Source organism: Euleptes europaea, chromosome 7, assembly GCF_029931775.1.
Source record: "Euleptes europaea isolate rEulEur1 chromosome 7, rEulEur1.hap1, whole genome shotgun sequence".
Taxonomy (NCBI): domain Eukaryota; kingdom Metazoa; phylum Chordata; class Lepidosauria; order Squamata; family Sphaerodactylidae; genus Euleptes; species Euleptes europaea.
The window spans coordinates 58,364,760-58,382,901 of NC_079318.1; the positions used below are offsets into that span (position 1 = coordinate 58,364,760).

The 18,142-nt window shown below is 53.0% G+C and overlaps 1 protein-coding gene across 2 annotated transcripts; it reads right to left on the reverse strand.

Annotated features, from left to right (window-relative positions):
* Positions 1-6,163: 6,163 nt before the first annotated feature.
* On the reverse strand, positions 6,164-17,100 carry SIX2 (SIX homeobox 2). 2 transcript variants are annotated; one of them, XM_056852656.1, is made up of 2 exons: positions 16,541-17,100; positions 6,164-6,468 (listed from the first exon to the last, which is right to left on the reverse strand). In XM_056852656.1, the coding sequence occupies exons 1-2, from the start codon at positions 17,098-17,100 to the stop codon at positions 6,165-6,167; spliced, it is 864 nt and encodes a 287-aa protein (XP_056708634.1). In that variant the 3' UTR covers position 6,164. The 2 variants fall into 2 exon arrangements, with proteins under 2 accessions (XP_056708634.1, XP_056708633.1); XM_056852655.1 differs by having other exon boundaries at positions 16,535-17,100.
* Positions 17,101-18,142: the final 1,042 nt, after the last annotated feature.

Here is an 18,142-nt window from a genome sequence, read left to right on the forward strand (position 1 = left end):
ACACCCATACATAGTAATAAGGAATACGATGGCATGAACTAACTTGATCTTGGTGGCCAATGACACATCCTTACACTTAAGAATCATGTCTAGCTCCTTCATGGCTGCCCTTCCCAGTCTCAATCTCCTTCTGATTTCTTGGCTGCAGTCTCCCTTTTGGTTGATGATGGAGCCAAGGAATAGAAAGTATACATATATATCAGGATACTCCCCATTTTATTTTATTTTTCAGTTTAGGAAATCCCAGTGAAGGGATGATAAATATCATTTCTGCATAATATCAATGCTTACAGGCGCATATGTCTAATTACATGCGTGACCGCCAGGTCTGCAAAGGTTCTCGAGAAGTTATTAAAGGTTGATTTTTTTAAAGGGGGGGGGGGCAGCAGATCGGCTACCAATGCAAATTGATACAGACAAATAAGAAGCTTTTAAAACAAAAATATCTTGAGCGATTATTTGTCCCGATTTGGATCCTTAAGAAGCGCTGGAGGAATGTTACAAGCCGGGAGAAAGAGAATGTTACAAGCCGGGAGAAAGGCAGCAGACGGCCTTCCTATGAGGAGGTGTTTGTACTTCTCGGCCGGAATTTAAAACTGAAAAGGCGGCGACCTCTCGGACGACAAGGAGAAATTATTTCCCTGGATCTAAACTCAGAGAAATCAATAATCCCTTGGTTCCCGGGGCAGGAAGAGATGCCTGCAGGCTAAACAAGGCGGAGGGGGAAACTGGTCTTTCCTTCCCGGCCTTAGGAAGCTCTCAAATTGGACCCATGCAGGGCGGCCCGTCCAGAGAGAAGACGGTCAGGAGACCCAGGCAGTCGTCGGGGACAGGGACTGAAACTAGATTATAAATTCTGTCTAACTGGCAAAGTAAATCCCATTGCGCCCAGTGTAGGACTAGAAGCCTTGCGGGTGGGGGGGGGGGGAGAGAGAAAGAGGGTCCCCCCGTCTGAAGTCCCAGCTACTTGCCGTTTCAGTCAACTGTGCAAACTTGGCCAGGATCTTGGATTCTAATTGTCTACCTCGCGGGAGTTTCTTGCCAGGAACATTTTGGAAAGGGGGGGGTAGAGGAATTGTTTTCGAAGACGATATTCAGAGCAGCCCCCCCCCCGGTGGGGACCCTCCTGTTCCCCTCCTGTTCCCCTCCTGTTCCCTTCACGTACTTTCGCCGGCGTGCCCGGTTTGAGGGCGGAGTGGGTGCCTCCTTGAAAGCCTGGCTCGAGGGGTCAGTCACTGGGACGCTTCGATACAGGGGCTGGCCCCTAATCTAGGCTCCTGCATCCTGGGTGAAAGCCTAGACCATGCCTCAATGGAAGAGTAGACGATTGGGAATCCGATTAGATGAAAGACACCCCCAAGGCGGGGCTGGGTCTCCAATCTTTGCCGATGTTCCCTGTTGTTTTTTTCCCCAGAAGAAAAAGGGGAAATGGGGTCAAAATGGTGTGGGGGGGCATTTTATTAAGGGACCCTCCCCTCATCATTCGAGCGCTGGACTAAATGGCTACCTGGTGCGGTTGACTTTGGGCGTCTTTGCACCGTCAATAGCTATCGCTTCTCTCCCCACCCCCCACACACGTCTTTCTGCTGCCAAATGAGTTCCTTTCCAATCCAGCCGAGACGTTAAAAGCACTGAACTTGACACCGGCAACGATTACGAGCAAGATCCACCCAAAAGAACATGCAGATCTTCTCTGAAAAGTACCCCTTGCCCTTCCCTGTCTTATAAAGCGGTGGATGCTCCGAACCTAGTGGGGGGAGGGGGCTGCCCTCCACACGTTCCGGCTTCCCGCTCCAGGATCCTCGGTTCCCTCTATTCTGGCTTGGTAGCTGGACTGCAATCTTTTCCTCCTGCCTATTCCTCCGATACAGCTATATTTCTGAACACGCAGGCGGCCCGGGAATAACCACTTCTTTGGGGCCGGTGTCATAGGTATGCCTGCCAAAAGCATAAATCCATATCCTGACCCCTGTGCAATGCATTGCAGTAGTTACTGCCAACTCAGTTATAAAGTAATGCGGCAGAAATGTGCCCAGTGTTACGCTCACAACAGCCCTGTCAGGTAGGTTAGGCGCAGAGGTAGCGAGCGATTACGCGCAGTGGATACTGGACGGGCTGTGGCTCAGTTTGTAGAGCATCTGCTTGGCATGCAGAGAGTCCCAGGTTCAATCCCCGGCATCTCCAGTTAAAAGGGACTGGGCAAGTAGGTGATGGGAAAGACCTCTGCCTGAGACCCTGGAGAGCCAGCCGCTGCTGGTCTGAGTAGACAATATTGATTTCATGTGTACTGGGGGGGGGGGGGTCAGCTCTGTTTCCTAGCATCCTTTCAACTGACGGATCAGCCCCATCGTCCTCCTTCTGGATCCCACACTAGGGCCACTCATGGGCTCTTCCCCGTTCAACTCAACAAGCACTGAAATGAGCCAGTGGTTCCTCCTGGTGCTTGATGGGGCACCGCTCAGTTGCACGGCAGGTTCAGGCAGCCCCACGGTTAGCGGCCGGCTGTTATCTGTACCAGGACTGTCAAAACTGGCCCCTAGCATGAACACAAGAAGTTGCCTTATCCCTTGATCCATCGAAGTCAGTATTGTCTACTCAGACCAGCAGCGGCTCTCCAGGGTCTCAGGCAGAGGTCCTTCACATCAACTACCTGCCTGTTCCCTTTAAATGGAGACGCCAGGGATTGAACCTGGGACCTCCTGCATGCCAAGCAGATGCTCTACCACTGAGCCACACCACAGCCCCTCCCCAAGGGGCTCTGTCGTTTGGCTTGCGTTAGATCCGAGACTCCCCAAGTACACGGGTTGCCTGGAGCATCCGAGAAATTAAGCCAAGAGTTCCACACCGCTCTCCTTCATACCGGGAAGAGTATACAAAGTCGCATTTAAAAAAAAAAAAAATTAGGGCTTGCACCAACCCACCCCCTCCCCTTCTATTGAGAGCTCCAAATGGCATCGTTCTCCTTTTCACCGATGCTTGGAGGGCAAGAAGCCCCGCAGAGTGAAGCCCTCTCTTCTCCTTCCCACTTGGACACATCCTTGAGGCAATCTAGTAAACCCCGAAGTCTTTTTAAAGCTTCTAGCCCTGGTGATTGGGGGTGGGGGGATTCCTAAACAATGAAGGTGTATGTTTTCAAGGACCAAATGGCTTTGACCCCCAGGATTTTCTTGACCTGGAGAGGGGGTGGGCATTAGCAGAGCCGCGTGTTCTCTGCGGGGTACAAAGTTAACACGCAGCCCTTCCAAGTTGTAGCCGCAGCAGTAGTTCCTGGGAAAAGAAGACAATTCCGCCACCCACCCGGAGAACAAAGATTATGTCTGGCAAAACCCTTGTCACCTTCACTGTTCTTTGGATTCTCGGAGCCTCTCCCTTTTCTTCCTGGCTACCCCCAGCCTCCTCCTGCCTCCCAAACGCACCAGATCCTCCCCCCTGGCCCTCTCTCCCCACTCACATCTTCCCAACTTTGCAGGCTGTTCCTGCATCAGTCTCCCTCCTCGAGACTTCCTCCTTGTCTTCTAATCTCACCCTCGCAACTTGTTCTTTCCCCCCACATGAGACTGGAAAATTTGGGAGGGGAAAAAAAAAGACACATTTCTGGTCAAAGAATCATAGAATTGGAAGGGACCACCAGGGTCATCTAGTCCAACCATCTGCACAATGCAGGAAATTCACAACTACCTCTCCCCCACACCCCCAGTGACCCTTACTCCATGCCCAGAAGATGGCCAAGATGCCCTCCCTCTCATCATCTGCTTAAGGTAATAGAATCAGCATTGCTGACAGATGGCCATCTAACCTCTTCTTTAAAACCTCCAGGGAAGGAGAGTTTACCACCTCCCGAGGAAGCCTGTTCCACTGAGGAACCGCTCTGTTAGAAAATTCTTCCTAATGTCTAGACGGAAACTCTTTTGATTTAATTTCAACCTTCTGGTCGGTTGGTTCTGGTCCACCTGTCAAGGGAGAGAGGTGACGCTTGGGAAGCATCTTTCCCCTTCCGGTCCCTTTCTTCAGCCCGCTCTCCCTTTCCAAGACCTTGGCAGGAGGACTAGAAGGCAAATGGAAAAGTCGATCCCTCGCCTTCTCCGCTTAGCCGTCTTTCCTCCACCTCAGACGGAAGTACATTAAGATGGTCATTAGCTTTCAAGCGCTGGAGCAGGGAGAGGAAATATGGAGCAAACTGACAGCTTTCTTTGACTCTGATTCTCGAACCCAGGAGGGAACTCAGCCGTGCCCCTAAAAGCACTGAACTTGACACTGGCGACGATCGCGAGCAAGATCCGCCCAAAGGAACATGCAGATCTTCTCTGAAAAGTCCCCCTTGCCTTTCCCTGTCTTATAAGGCGTTCTTTCTAGTGTAGGAAACTTTCCCTTTCCCCATGTTACTATTCCACAGGCTCCTTCCTCTCGGAAACTGGCGTAACTGACATGGTGCCCCGTGAAGGAGCTCCATTTGGTGTGTGGGAGGAGAGCCTTTGCTCTCTGGTAGAATTCTCGTTCCCAAAAGGGTCTTCTTTCCAGTTTAAGTATGTCTGTCGGGATCTGCTAACCAGTTCTCCCAGGCCAGGTGTAAGCACGTGGGCAAAGAACGCCCGTTCAAAAGAAAGGGCAGACCTGAATCACCTACACAGTAGATTGGATTTCTCGATTTTATTATAAAATAGAAGCAGAAATATTTCTCCAAAGACCGTATTCACATAATATAAACAATACACAAAAGTCTAGGGGCCTCGCTGGTAATCACTAACTGGCCCTTGGGCTTCCATGAACAGCAATGGATTATGCTATACAGACAGAGCCAAGGCCTTTTCCTGGCCCTCTTTGATTTGGAGGGATGGTCACGGACGACCCGCTGGCCGGAATCAGGGCCCGAGGATTCGATCCAGGAGCCACTGAAACCTGGACACGTTATGCAAAGGGCCAGGGGGCGACCCGAAGACTTCGAAGGGAGGAAGTTATTATTATTATTCATAATAATAATGAGTGATATAGGCTATCTCACTTGTTAAATGTGCAAAATGCTGTACAGTCTTTATCCTCACAAACAGCCCTGTGAGGTAGTTTGCCCTTGTTCCCATTTTTTTACACGCGAGGGAACCAACTGAGGCCGAGAAGCGAGGGGTTTGCCCACTGAGTCCAAGAGCCGAACTGGGAGGGGCTAGCTTCAGGTCCAACTCTGGAGCCACCAAATGGGTTGAAGGCAAGTTCTCTGGCTTAAGCGGTTTGTGGATCGCCCAGTTCCTGTCCTCCCCCACCCAGAGAATGGCTAAAGCACCACACAGACGAGGCGAAAGAAGCTTTTTTTCCCCTTATTTTTTTTTCTTTTTTTGCATAGCATGAGCTACAAAGGAGCGGGGGACTGGCTAGATGCGAGTTGCTCTTTACAAGGTAGTTACTACAGCGTTTCAGTCGTAGTTTACACTGGCCTGTAGCAGCTTTCTTGCCACAGCTGTGTTTGGCGAGGGGGCTTTCCTTGAAACAGGAATCCCCAGGGTCCTCCCTAAAACGCAGAGCGCTTTTGACGGCCTCCCTCAACCCAGAGTATTCCTGCTGCAGTCAATAGAATTGCTTGGAGGGCTCAGAAATTGCGGCTCGCAATTTAAGACTCCGGTCCACCGCCCCCACCCTTGATAACCAGGAAAGAAGTCCCACAGATTTCAGACGGACCTACTTCCAGGGAACACTGGAATCCAAAACCAGGTTAAGGGTTCCAACTTTTCCACCGGCCTCTGTACCTGCGGCCTGCAGAGTACCTTGATGGGCAGGAATCAGCAAGTGATGACATTCCTCCCCCCTGCCGCGAAAATTTTCACCTGCGGATCCCTGTGGATTAAGTTGTAGTTAAACGCCGAGCTGCACAAGCCGGTGGAAACATTGGCAACCCCATGAGTTGAGCCGCAGCAAATGCCAAGAGATACAGGAACGCCGGGGGGTGGGGCTGCCTCCTGCCTCGTTCTCCCCACGGAAGAGTCTTCCACCCCTCCGCAGCCAGCTTCTCCAACCCTTCTTCAGGCTTTCCCAAAGGGCTTGAGGACGGTCTGGATCTTCCAGTCCCAGTTAGTCGCCGGCCGGCCGCCCCCTCGAGCGGAGCGTCGCTCCTGCCGTCCCCGTCCATGGTCCAGGGGCGGGGTTGGGTCCAGGGGGCGCCGGCGGGGCCCGGGAGGGTCTTAGGAGCCCAGGTCGACCAAGTTGGAGGACATGGAGCTGAGGATGGAGTCTTGCAAACTGTGGTGGTGCAGAGGGTCCGCGCTGGGTACCGGAATGGCGCTGGGGCCCTGGGGGTGGGCCAAGCCGTGGAGCGGCGGTAAACCGGGGTTCGAGTTGAGCAGCAAGGCCGGGCTGGACGAGGAGTGATCCGGAGTCCCGGAGGGCGTTTTCTCATCTTCGGAGCTGCCCAAAACCGCCTTGTTGCCGTTTAGGGAAGAGGAAAGCGGGTTGTGGCCGTTAGAGCTGGAGTTCTCGTTGTTTTCCCTAGAGGGGAGGGGAAAGAGAGAAAAAAAGGGGGGGGGACAGATCTTAGACCGCCGGGACCGAATCGCTATAGAACTGTCTACTCGGGAGTAAGCCCAGCTACATTCCCCTCAGCCCTTCCACCCGTACATTACTCAAAGAAGGGGTTCATTTCCTTTGACTCAAAGAGGAGAGGGGATTTCCAGGGCGTCCTTAAAAAGACATCAATGGACTTAGAAGGGGGCAACTCTGCTGGGCCAGGGGGTGCCATCGCTAGCGATTTGATTTTGGGATGGCCCTTCCCCCATCTTTTCTTCACAACACCCCTGCGAGGCAGGAAGGCTGAGAGGAAGAAGAAGAGTTGGTTTTCATATGCCGACTTTCTCTACCACTTAAGGAAGAATCAAACCGGCTTAACCATCATCTTCCCTTCCCCTCCCCGCAACAGACGCCCTGTGAGGTAGGTGGGACTGAGAGAGCTGTGACTAGCCCAAGGTCACCCAACTGGCCTTATGTGGAGGAATGGGGAATCAAACCCGGTTCTCCAGATTAGAGTCCACCGCTCCAAGCCACCGCTCTTAACCAGGACACCAAGCTGAAAGACATCGGCCAGCCCCTGTGAGGGTCACCCAGTCAAGTCCCCTGACTAGGCGGCGGCGTCCCTTCCTTTAAGCAGCGCAAGAAGTAATGGCAGCCGTTCCTCTTGCGCAAGGGCGACTCCCAAAGCGCAGTTTACGCAGCCTCTTCCACAAGGGCGGCCGCCCACTTTCGGATCAAGAACCCCCTCGGAATCCTGTACATTCAACAGGCCGTCACACCCAGAAGTGCTCTCAGTACCTCTCTGGCCTCTTTAGGAAACCACCCCCAGGTATTAAGAAATACTGACCCTGGATCTTTCCTTCCGAGCGATCACACTGGTCAAATTCTCCATTTGGGGTTTCTGCAGCCACACCTTTCATTCGGTGATCACATTTCATTCCAGTGGAGGAAGCCGGGGCTGGTCCCGACGGCTGCTTGTGGCGGGCGCTTTCTAAGGGCGCTTTCACACAGCCCAAATAATGCACTTTCAGTCCACTTTCACTGCACCTTAACGATCGTTTGCATGTGGATTTTGCCAGTTCTCGCCGTAAAATCCACCTTCAAAGTGCATTGGAAGTGCGTTGGAAGTGCATTGTTTGGGCTGTGCCCATTTATGCATAGGAGGTTTTGCCTTGGGTTTGCCGCTGTCTAAATGCACATTTTCCCCACCTGCATTCTCAGAACTGTGCATGGGGGCTAGTTTTTGAGTTTTGAGGATTTGGATGGGGAAAATGTGCCTCTAGATAACGGCAAATCCAAGGCAGAACCTCCCATGTATAAGTGCGGTAAGTGAAAGTGCCCTAAAGCTTCCGCATGCCGTCGCCAGGGGCTGCTTTTCTGGCAGAAGGCAAAGTGCTCATCGCGGCAGAGACCCGCATTTCCCATCACCCTCCCTGACATGGGACCGCTGGCAGGAAGGTCGAGTATGAGCTCTTACCACGGGTTTAGAAAAGGACAGCCACTTTCCAGAAAACTGACCCAGCCCTTGAAATAGCGTGATTGGAAGTAGATGCTAGACATGCTCGGCTTGGCACGGTGACTCACTGGTCGACCGTGAGCCTGCCAACCCTCTGTAGATCCGGTCTTTCTGACTCAACATTGGGTGACCAGCCGCCCGGTCCCGTTTGAGGCTGCTGCAAAGAAAGCCCCGCTATGCCAAAGTATGCTTACTTTCAGGTGAGTCTACGTAGGATGCATAAGGATGCAATCTCGTGCACATTTCCCTGGGAGTAAGTCCCATTGCCCTGGGCTGGATGGCCCAGTCTAGCCTGATCTCCCCACATCTCGGAAGCGAAACAGGGTCAGTACTTGGAAGGGGGACCACCAAGGAAGGCACTGCAGAAGAAGGCAATGGCAAATTACCTCTGCTTCTCACTTGCCTTGAAGTCCACTGGCTGGGGTTGCCACAGGTCGGCTGCGACGTGAAGGAAACTTTACACACTCACTCACAAGTCCTATTGCCCTGACTTGGATGGCCTCAGATCTCGGAAACGAAGCCGGGTCGGCCCTGGTTAGTCCTTGGATGGGAGACTCCCAAGGAAGTCCTGGGTTGCTATGCAGAGGCAGGCAATGGAAACCACCTCTGAAGGTCTCTTGGTTTGAAAACCCCACAGAGGGGGGTTACCGCAGTCGGCTGCGACTTGAGAGCGCTTTCCATCACCAGGAAATCCCATTGAACCCCAGGGATCCGAAGAAAGACAGAGGGAATGGGTCTATGAGAGGGGGTTGGGGGCAGGAGTAAAAAGCAGGCTTACAGGTTCGGCGTGCAAACTTGCAGGACCGGGTTGTGTAGATTGAATTTACATTTCTTACTTTGTTTTACTCACAATCCACCGTTCTTGCTGAGGGATCCCACCATTTCAGGTGTCAGTTAAGAGTCTGAGGCTGGCTTCCTAGAAGAAGTCGCTTTTTACCATTTTAAGACATTGGAGGAGGCTCTTGGAGGGAAGGGGTATGAAAGATGAGGTGCTCATCCAAGAAAGGAAAGCTGCACACCTTGGCAGTCTGCTCCAGAGGAGTCCAGCACTGCAAAGAGGGAGAGTATGCTGGGGTCTTTCCCTGAGATCCGTTCCCCTCCATGCATTCTTACACTGGACTGTCAAGCGCCTGGTCCCATAAGCAGTTGCAAGCCAGAGGCGGTTTCCTGCGGCGGGAGAGTAAAGGCCCTGTGTAGATTGTGGCAAGCAGCATTTCCTTCAGTCGGCAGCACCCTGGCTGCTAAGGGCACTTGGGGAGCAAGCCTAAGCAGGTCTACTCAGATGGAAGTCCCGTTTGAGGGAACTGAGCTTATTCTCGGGTAAGTGTTCTTACGACTGGAGCCTCGTTTCCGAGGAATGCACTTCGATTAACTTGCTATGGAACAAGAAAGGCTGCGATCCCGGGCATGCCTGTTCGGGCATAAGCTCTGTCCAACTCAGACGCGGAGGGAGGGTCTATTTACTTCTGAGCAACCCTACGAGGCAGAGCAAGGCACCTGCCGTTTTGATGCAGTTAACTTTTCCACTTCCGAGTAAAACGCATTGCGTGGCGACCTGAAGTCACACAAAACATGATTTCCTTTGGTCGCTGAAGCAAGTCACATTGTGGAAGGGAGCTCATTTCCAAGGAAAGCTGTTTAAGAATAGGGACGGCTGGCTGAAACAGAGCCTCGTATAAATACAGTCTGAGCATGTTTACTCAGAAGGAGCTCTCACGAAACTTTTATGGCATTTACTGCTAACTAAGCCGGCAGATGAAGAGATTTACGCGACTTTGGAACAAGTGGATCGTGACCTGAACTTCAGGCCACTCGTCGGACATGGAACTAACACGCAAGAGGCTTGGGGGGGGCTTGCTCAGGGAAGCTCCGGCTACACCCGGGAATCGCTAGCCTTTAAAGCACCGCAAGACGCTTCTTTGCTCTTTAGGGGGAATCAAACCCGGATCTCCAGATCAGACTCCACCGCTCCAAACCACCGCTCTTAACCACTACACCATTCTGGCTCACGCTGGTGCACTAGACAGCTCGCTTGCCCCACCCTCTCCGCCCCTAGACGGCAATCGGTCCCTTTCCCTTTGCAGAGCCACGTCTTGAAAACAGATCTATCCAGAGAGGTTCAGTCGGGACTGAAAGTTTGTAGGAAATGCACTTCGACCCAGACGTGCATGCTTTTCAGTATAAATGGGTCGTAGATCGAACAGAGCTTGAAAAGTAATAAGGGTCACTATCCTGGGCATATTGCCTTCAATCTGGTGTGGTCTGTAAATGAAGTGTGCATTGCAGCCCTATCCACAACCAATTAATTCATATTTCCAATAACGGTTGTTTTCTTAAGGAAAACGACGTTTCACATAAGCAGCTGGGCTCATCTTAACGACCACCCTTCCAGGCAGCTCTCTAATGTGGCTCCTTCGAGGGAGGGACTGCTCAGCGAATTCGTGGCAGCATCGTCCTTAATCGGGATGAGTGGATTCCTAAGGATACATTTCTTTGATATATGCATCGTCTCTCAATACATACAGAAACCCATACCTATCTTGGAATAACAGGACTGTAGAGAGACCTGATGTCATACATTAGACACTAGGTATTTACTAGGGCAGCCATGAAGGAGCTAGAAAATATTCTGAAGTGTGAGGATGTGTCACTGGCAACCAAGATCAGGTTAGTTCATGCCATCCTATTTCCTATTACTATGTATGGGTGTGAGAACTGGACAATGAAAAAAGCTGATAGGAAGAAAGTAGATTCCTTTGAAATGTGGTGTTGGAGGAGAGTGTTACGGATACCCTGGACCACCCAAAAAAACAGATCAGTGGGTTTTAGATCAAATCAAGCCTGAACTGACCCTAGAAGCTAAAATGACTAAACAGAGGCTGTCCTACTTTGGACATATTATGAGAAGACAAGAGTCACTGGAAAAGACCATCATGTTAGGAAAAGTTGAGGGCAGCAGGAAAAGAGGAAGACCCAACAAGAGATGGATTGACTCGGTAAAGGAAGCCACGGCCCTCAATTTGCAAGATCTGAGCAAGGCTGTTAAGGATAGGACACTTTGGAGGACATTGATTCATAGGGTCGCCATGAGTCGAAAGGGACTTGATGGCACTTCACACACACACACACACACACACACACACACACATTGACTAGACTGAGGTCTTTCACATCACCTGCTGGCCTAGTCCCTTTAACTGGAGATGCCCGGGATTGAACCCGGGACCTTCTGCAGGCCAAGAAGATGCTTTACCGCTGAGGCACGGCCCCTCCCCAATCCCAGGAAGTTTACTGGGGGGGGGGGGCAAAAGTTCCCAAGTGAGGCAGCTGTAGAAGCCCCCTCACTACGAAGGAAGCCCCATTGAAATGAGAGCCTTTCTTCCAAGTAAGCAGAATCGGGCTGCCGGCGTATTTGGAACTTCATTAGTCTGATTAGGGTCTGAAGCCGAGGGATCCCCCTGGATTTTCAATGGGACTAACTCTCTGGTGCCACCCCCAACATACTTCACTGCGAAAGGAGCACCCACGGGACTTTCATCTACTTCCAAGTAAATATGTCAAGAAGGAGGTAAAGGTGTTCACAACACACAGCGATTGTTCCATCCAGCGTTTGCGGTTTTGCATCCGTCGTCCTTAAAACATTCGGATGACTTAGCGGTCGACCCTCAACTGCCAGATTTCCCCGTCCGTATTGGGTGGGTTATCTTGTCCGCACCCACTTCGCCCTTCAAAACCCAGGTCGCCAATTGGCCTGAGCACCTTCGAGCGACCCGGAGGCGATGCTCGTGTGGGTGTGAAAAACTGCAGGGCGGCCATAAACGCGGTTTTCCAGCCCCCGCGGGGTTTCGACTCCCGGGACCCCGCAGAGTTAATAATTTCTTCAGAAACCCTCCCTGCCTCCTCCCCAGAGACCGTAAAAGACCCTAAAGCTAAAGCCTTTCCCACGTCCAAACCACAGGAGACCTTTAAATGGGATATTAATTCTCTTCCTTTGAGAATTCTGTCTACTCGGGCTCCTGTTAAGTACTGAAAGGATCGCTTTCCCCGTATCGAGCCAAGACGCCTAGGACCGTTTAGGGATCTGGAGGGAAATAATCCGCTCCCAAATCCCGAACTGGATCGGCGCAGACCGCCGCCCCTGAAACGCGCTCTGCCCTGGGGGCTTAATCGTCACCCAAAGGCACGCGATGCCCTGGTATTCGGGGCTGCAGATGCTCCACCCGTTACGGACCGGAGACCGAAGGGACCTGGGTTCGCCCCTGAGTCCGCAGCCCTATGCACGGTTTTGTACCAAGCGGCATTTGCTTTCGAGTAAGCACGGACCCGAGGGAGCTGGGTTCCTTGCCCACACAACGCCTCAGCCGTCAAAATCCCCTGGGACCTGGTTAATCCGAATGCCGCTTGTTCTCTGAATACTGAAGTAATAGCGGGGGATCTGACATTGAGAAGCATCTGGGTACCAGGAAAAGTACTGCACACACTAGACACGCAGAAAGTTTGTGCTCTTGGTCACAGGAGAGAATTATTAAGTGTTGGATATTCTAGAGGGGGGGGAACCCCTATTTGACTTCTTAGACTGTAGGGGAGAGGGGATTCCACCCAGGGCATTTGAATTTGCAAAGGTGTCCTATCTGCAACCTGTTCCTAAAGCGGGGCAGATGCCGAGTTTGCAGCTCGGCAGTGTAAGATTGGAAACTGCTGATGGGAAAACTGTGGCAAAATTGGACGTCCACTGTAACAGATTGGGGTATTACCCCCTCCACCCTTCCTTTGGAACATAAACCTAATCAAAATCGGTGGGATTGATTTCCCAGTAAATATACCTGGAATGTGGCTGCATCTAAATTAGCTGGGACTAACAGAGCAGATCCACAAAGATTTAAACCAGACACAGTGAATGCACAGCGATTTTTGCCTTATTAGAAGAGAATTATCCAGGCTGGCCTGGAGTAAAGGATAGACGACTGGGGAAGGCAACGGCAAACCACCCCAGAAACATAGTCTGCCTAGTAGACGTCGTGATGTGACGTCACCCCATGGGTCAGTAATGACCCTGAAAGATTGTGGATTGTGGGCATTCTATAACTAGCTACTTTGGATTCCAACTCCAAATTTGGCACACTTAATGGAGAAGAATCCCACAGAATGGTAGGATTTACTTCCAAATGAATATGCACATTATGGGCTACCTTTGGGGTACGCTGGGCCCTACAGGCCTCCAATCTAAATCTAAATCTGCATGTAAATCTAGTCGATCCTCTCCGAGTTCCAAGACAAACTGTCCAGAGAACTCTCCAAGGTCATTTTTTTTGGGACTGCAGTACAGACAGTAAGTCCAGACTGATATCTGTTTTATGAAACCAACCTGCGATCAAGTCTTTCACTCACTTATGGTGAAAGGCTGCGCCAAGGGCTGAAACTGTCGACCCGATCAAGGCACAACATTTCCCCCGGGAATACTCAAAAATATATAGAGAGATTCCCCGTTGTTAGGCCGCACGCGAGAAACAGGGCGCCCAACAGTGTAATCCCACCTAGAGCCCCACGAATCTAAGTATGGGTTTACACTACAGTAATTCCGCATAGGGATTGCACTGGGAATTACCCCCAACCTACAGAAGACCAGAGTTGCCCTGCTCCTATTCTATGGAGAAAGGCCGGTTAACATCACGTCGACGGTGATTTCCCATGGATATCACAATGAGGTTTTCTTCCAAATCACTTTGACGAAGACATTCAAGTCAGTTAGTTATAAAAGGGCGGAAAGGTTAAGTTCAGCGCCAGGTCCTTCCTATCTTGAGAACAACTTTCCTCCACTGAGAACTGCTGCCAGGTAAACTGCCTTTAGGACAGAGGTGCTGACCCGCAACCCGCAAATCAGGACGCATAAATGCCAGGGCGATCCACTGACTGATTGCCAAGCAAATCTGCGTGTAAAGCAACCGCATCCAAGGGAACTTGCTTCTCTCTGAGCCCCGTTTAGAACCGAAGAATTATATTAGCCGTGGGTGGCTTCCTAAACTACTTCTCCAGAGCAGCCCTGTAGATATCCAGACTCCATCGGATGCACCACTTTGACTGCTCGCCGCCTATCCACGCCCAAGAGGCCGAGGCCTCACCCAGCGCTGCCCAGTGACACTGCTATAGATGGGCATGGCGAACATCTCACGCCCAGAGACTTTTTTCTAAGCGCCCTTTTCTACGTAGATTTCTGGGCTGCTTTCTTCCCTCCCCGTCCTATGGAAGATTCCCTGGCTTCTCCCCGACAACATTTTTCAAGTAGATTAGAAACTCTGAGGAAAGCGCCTTCCCTTTGGCCTGTTCCGAAGTCGGTTCCTGCCTCAAGTTTTTCGTAAACCCAATTTTGCATGGGAAGTTTTGCCTTGGATTCGCTGCTCTCTAGATGCACATTTTTCACATCCGAATTCTCAACAATAAAAAATAAGCCCCCATGCAGAGTTTTGAGAATTCGGATGTGAAAAATGTGCATCTGGAGAGCGGCGAATCCAAGGCAAAACCTCCCATGCACGTAAGACAGTTCGCTTCCCTCTCTACTGATATTGGTGCCCCCTCACAACCGAATGATTCAGCCTCTTAGGTACCCAGATCCTCCAGGCCGTGACATAGGTCGTTGGGGTGAGAGGCAACCCTATGCATATTTACTCATGGGTAAGCTAAGGTCCCTTGGCGTCCAAGGCAGTGAGGGCAGGATTGCAGCCAAGTTCTAGGAGTTACGCTATGATCTGTAAACCATTTAAAAGTCCAGGTTGGTGTTCCTGAGAGACGGTGAACAGGGACCAGGTAATAGCTGGAAGATGACTTCAGGGGAGAGAAGAATATAGAGAGAAAAAGTTGGTTGTTACATCCCAGCATATATAGATGCTCTTGTGGTTCCTAAATTAATAGAACTAGGATTTTTTGGGGTGGGGGGGAATTAAATAGTTAAAGCAAAGGGTTCCCATCCCACAATTCCCCATCATCTTTCCAACCAGGGACTGGAAGCGGCCTCCTTGTTTACTCCCTCCTAAAATGAAAAGAGTTTGCTCTGCTCCCCTGGACTTCAAGCCGAATTGAAACTCGTGGGATTTCTTTCCAAGGAAACGGGGTTCCACGGGCAGAAACGCCCAGCCTGATGGGGAGTTTGGGGGGAAAGCCAAAGCTGGCTCGGGCCTCGGGGGCATTTCGAGTGGTCCCAGTCAAAGGCGCCCAGCTGCTCCGGACTCCTCCCCGCCGCTCCCCTAGACTCCCCGCAGCCGATCACCCCCCAAGCCCCGGCTTCTTCTCGGGCTGCCCTCCGAGCGAAATGCAAGGGCCGACAAGAAAATCCGGCTGGCGGCGGGCAGTGAGCGAAGGGCGATGCCCATGGGCCTGGCCTAAGACTCTGGCTACAGCAGCACTCCCGCCCAGCAGCCCCAGAGGCCGGGAAGGGGAGGCCTGGTAAAGCCGTTGCCCCGAAGCCAGCGGCCTCCCACCCGCCACACTAGTTAGTCGCACTGCGATGAAAGGGGCTGCTGGTGACCAGCCTGGAAAAGGCAGGGTTGGTCACCAGTAACTTTCTGCCTGGCTTCACCGGGAGAACATTTGTTCAGAAAGGCCATTAATGCACGGGAGGTTTTGCCTTGGATTTGCCGCTCTCTAGACGCGCATCTTCCCCACCCGAATTCCCCAAAACTCAAAAATATGCCCCCATGCCGAGTTTTGAGAGTTCGGATGGGGAAAACGTGCATCTAGAGAGAGGCAAATCCAAGGCAAAACCTCCCGGGCATAAATTGCAAAACAGGCGTCAAGACGATTTCATCCTGGGCCTAACCTCGACCTTATGGTCTGTGACATCTTCCAAGTAAATTACATAACTAATGTAAAGAGAAAAGAATGCAGCTCTGGTTCCCAGCCCCTTCGATATTATTTTCTTATGGAAATGGCTTACAGAACAAGTTGTTGTTGTCGTTGTTACGTATACTAGAAAACTAGAGAGACAACCGAAAGCGCGGCGGGCAGATCACACGAAGGAAGGAAGTTCTCCCCCTCCGCTCCCACCACACACACGTCCAATCCCATTTGTTCCAGTCTGAATTTCAGAGCCCTTGGTTTAGGATCACAGCGGGATCTGGGGCGCAACCCAGTTTTGGTCTGGAGTCAGGGGATGACTCCATCGACGTGACAAGCGGCCTGGCCTAGACTAGCGGCTCTTTCAAACGCGTGGCTGCCTTTCCCTCTCTCTTCTTAGCATGGGTTCCTTAACTGTTGAGAGTAAGTGACTTCCTAAAAGCAAGGTTGCGTTGGTTGTCTTTTGAGACCCCGTCCTTTCCCCTTTTTTGGGGTGCTGGTGATTGGAAGAAACGACTTTTGCGCCAGTGGTTTAGTGGTTGGGTTGGGAACGCATTGGGCGGCCTTCTGCTGTTTTTGCTCGGGGAGTAGACCCCGCCGAGGGCCTGGCAGCTGACCCCCCAGTCATGGGGAGCGGGGAGTCCCTGCCTCCCGGGGGGCGGGCGAGGAGGGGCGAGCCGCCGGCAGGAGGGGTGCAGTACTTACTCGTACCTTTCCTTGGCCTCGGCGGCGCGGTCGCGCTGGCGGCGGTTCTTGAACCAGTTGCTGACCTGGGTGGTGGTGAGGCCGGTGGCCTCGGCCAGCTCCCTCTTCTCGCGGGGCGACGGGTAGGGGTTGTGGGCGTACCATTCGCGCAGCACGCTGCGGCTCTTCTCCTTGAAGCAGTAGCTGGTCTCCTCGCCGTCCCAGATGGAGCGGGGCAGCGGGAACTTGCGGCGCACGCGGTACTTGCCCACGGCGCCCAGGGGCCGGCCGCGCAGCTTCTCGGCCTCGATGTAGTGCGCCTTGAGCCAGAGCTGCTGCAGCTTGGGGTGGTTGTGGGCCGAGAACTGGTGGCTCTCCAGGATCTTGTAGAGCTCGCGGAAGTTGCCCCGGTGGAAGGCCACCACCGCCTTGGCCTTCAGCACGCTCTCGTTCTTGTGGAGGTGCTCGCAGGCCGGCAGCGACCAGAGGAAGCGGCCCAGCCGCTCGATGTTGCCCCCCTGCTGCAGCACCTCGCACACGCACGCCACTTGCTCCTGCGTGAAGCCGAAGGTGGGCAGCAGGGACATGGCGCCGCCGCCGCCCGCCTCAGCGCATCGGGCCCGCCCCGACGGCGGCGCCCGCCCGGGGACCCGAGCCCGGCCCGGCCCGGCCCGCCGCCCACCGACGCCGCCGACGGGCCCGCCTCAGCGCGGCCGCCGCGCCATCGGGCCGCGGGCGAGGGAGGCTGGAGCGGGGAGGGGGCGGCCGCGCACTCCCCCTCGGAGGAAGCCGGGGCGCTCTCCTCTCCCCAGCCCCGGGACGCCCGCCCGCCCCGCCGGCCGGCCGGCCTCGAGATCTCCGCTCCGCTCCGCTCCCTCTTCCTCTCTTCCCCCCTCGCCTGCGCCGCCAGAGGCTCTCCTGCGCGGCAGACGTCCCGCTCCCCTCGCCTCCTCGCCTGCTTCTCCGCTCGCCTCCTCTCCTCTTCTCCTTGCCGGGTCTTCCCCCCCCCTTCCTCTTTCTTTTTTTCTCCCCCTCTCCCCCCCTTCCCTTCCCTTCCTTTCCTTTCCCTCTTTCCAAATAATATTATTCTAAACTGGCATGAAAAAGTGATTCGCAGCGCTGTGATTGGTCCGGTGATCTGACCCGGGGACTGCCGAGGAGAAGACAATCGTTTGAATCGAATGATTTGCCATGGGGACGCTGTCCGTCAAAAGTAACCCGATCTGTTTTGAGGTGGCTCCCCGGCTCGGTTGACAGATTGCTTTGAGCCACTCAGAGGCGGCCTTGGAGAGCTGGGATATTTGGGGGGGGGGAGGAGGGGGAGGGAAAAGAACTTTCCGCCGTGATTGACACTGCAAAACACTGCAAGGGAGGGAGGGAAGGGGACCCCCGGAGACCCACCCAGGCCTGACCGCTGACTGACAGCGGGGGCGCTACAGCACCGACGGGTCCCACAGCCCCGCCGCTCAGCTACCTAGTCAGCGATTCGCAGTTTAAAAAAAAAAAAATCGACCACAATAGTTTTGGGAAAGTTTTGAACGGATGGATCTCTAGAGCGTCCTGGAATTACGGAAACTTTAGGGCAGTCCTGTCGACTGAGATGAAAAATTGCAAATTTTCACACTGCTC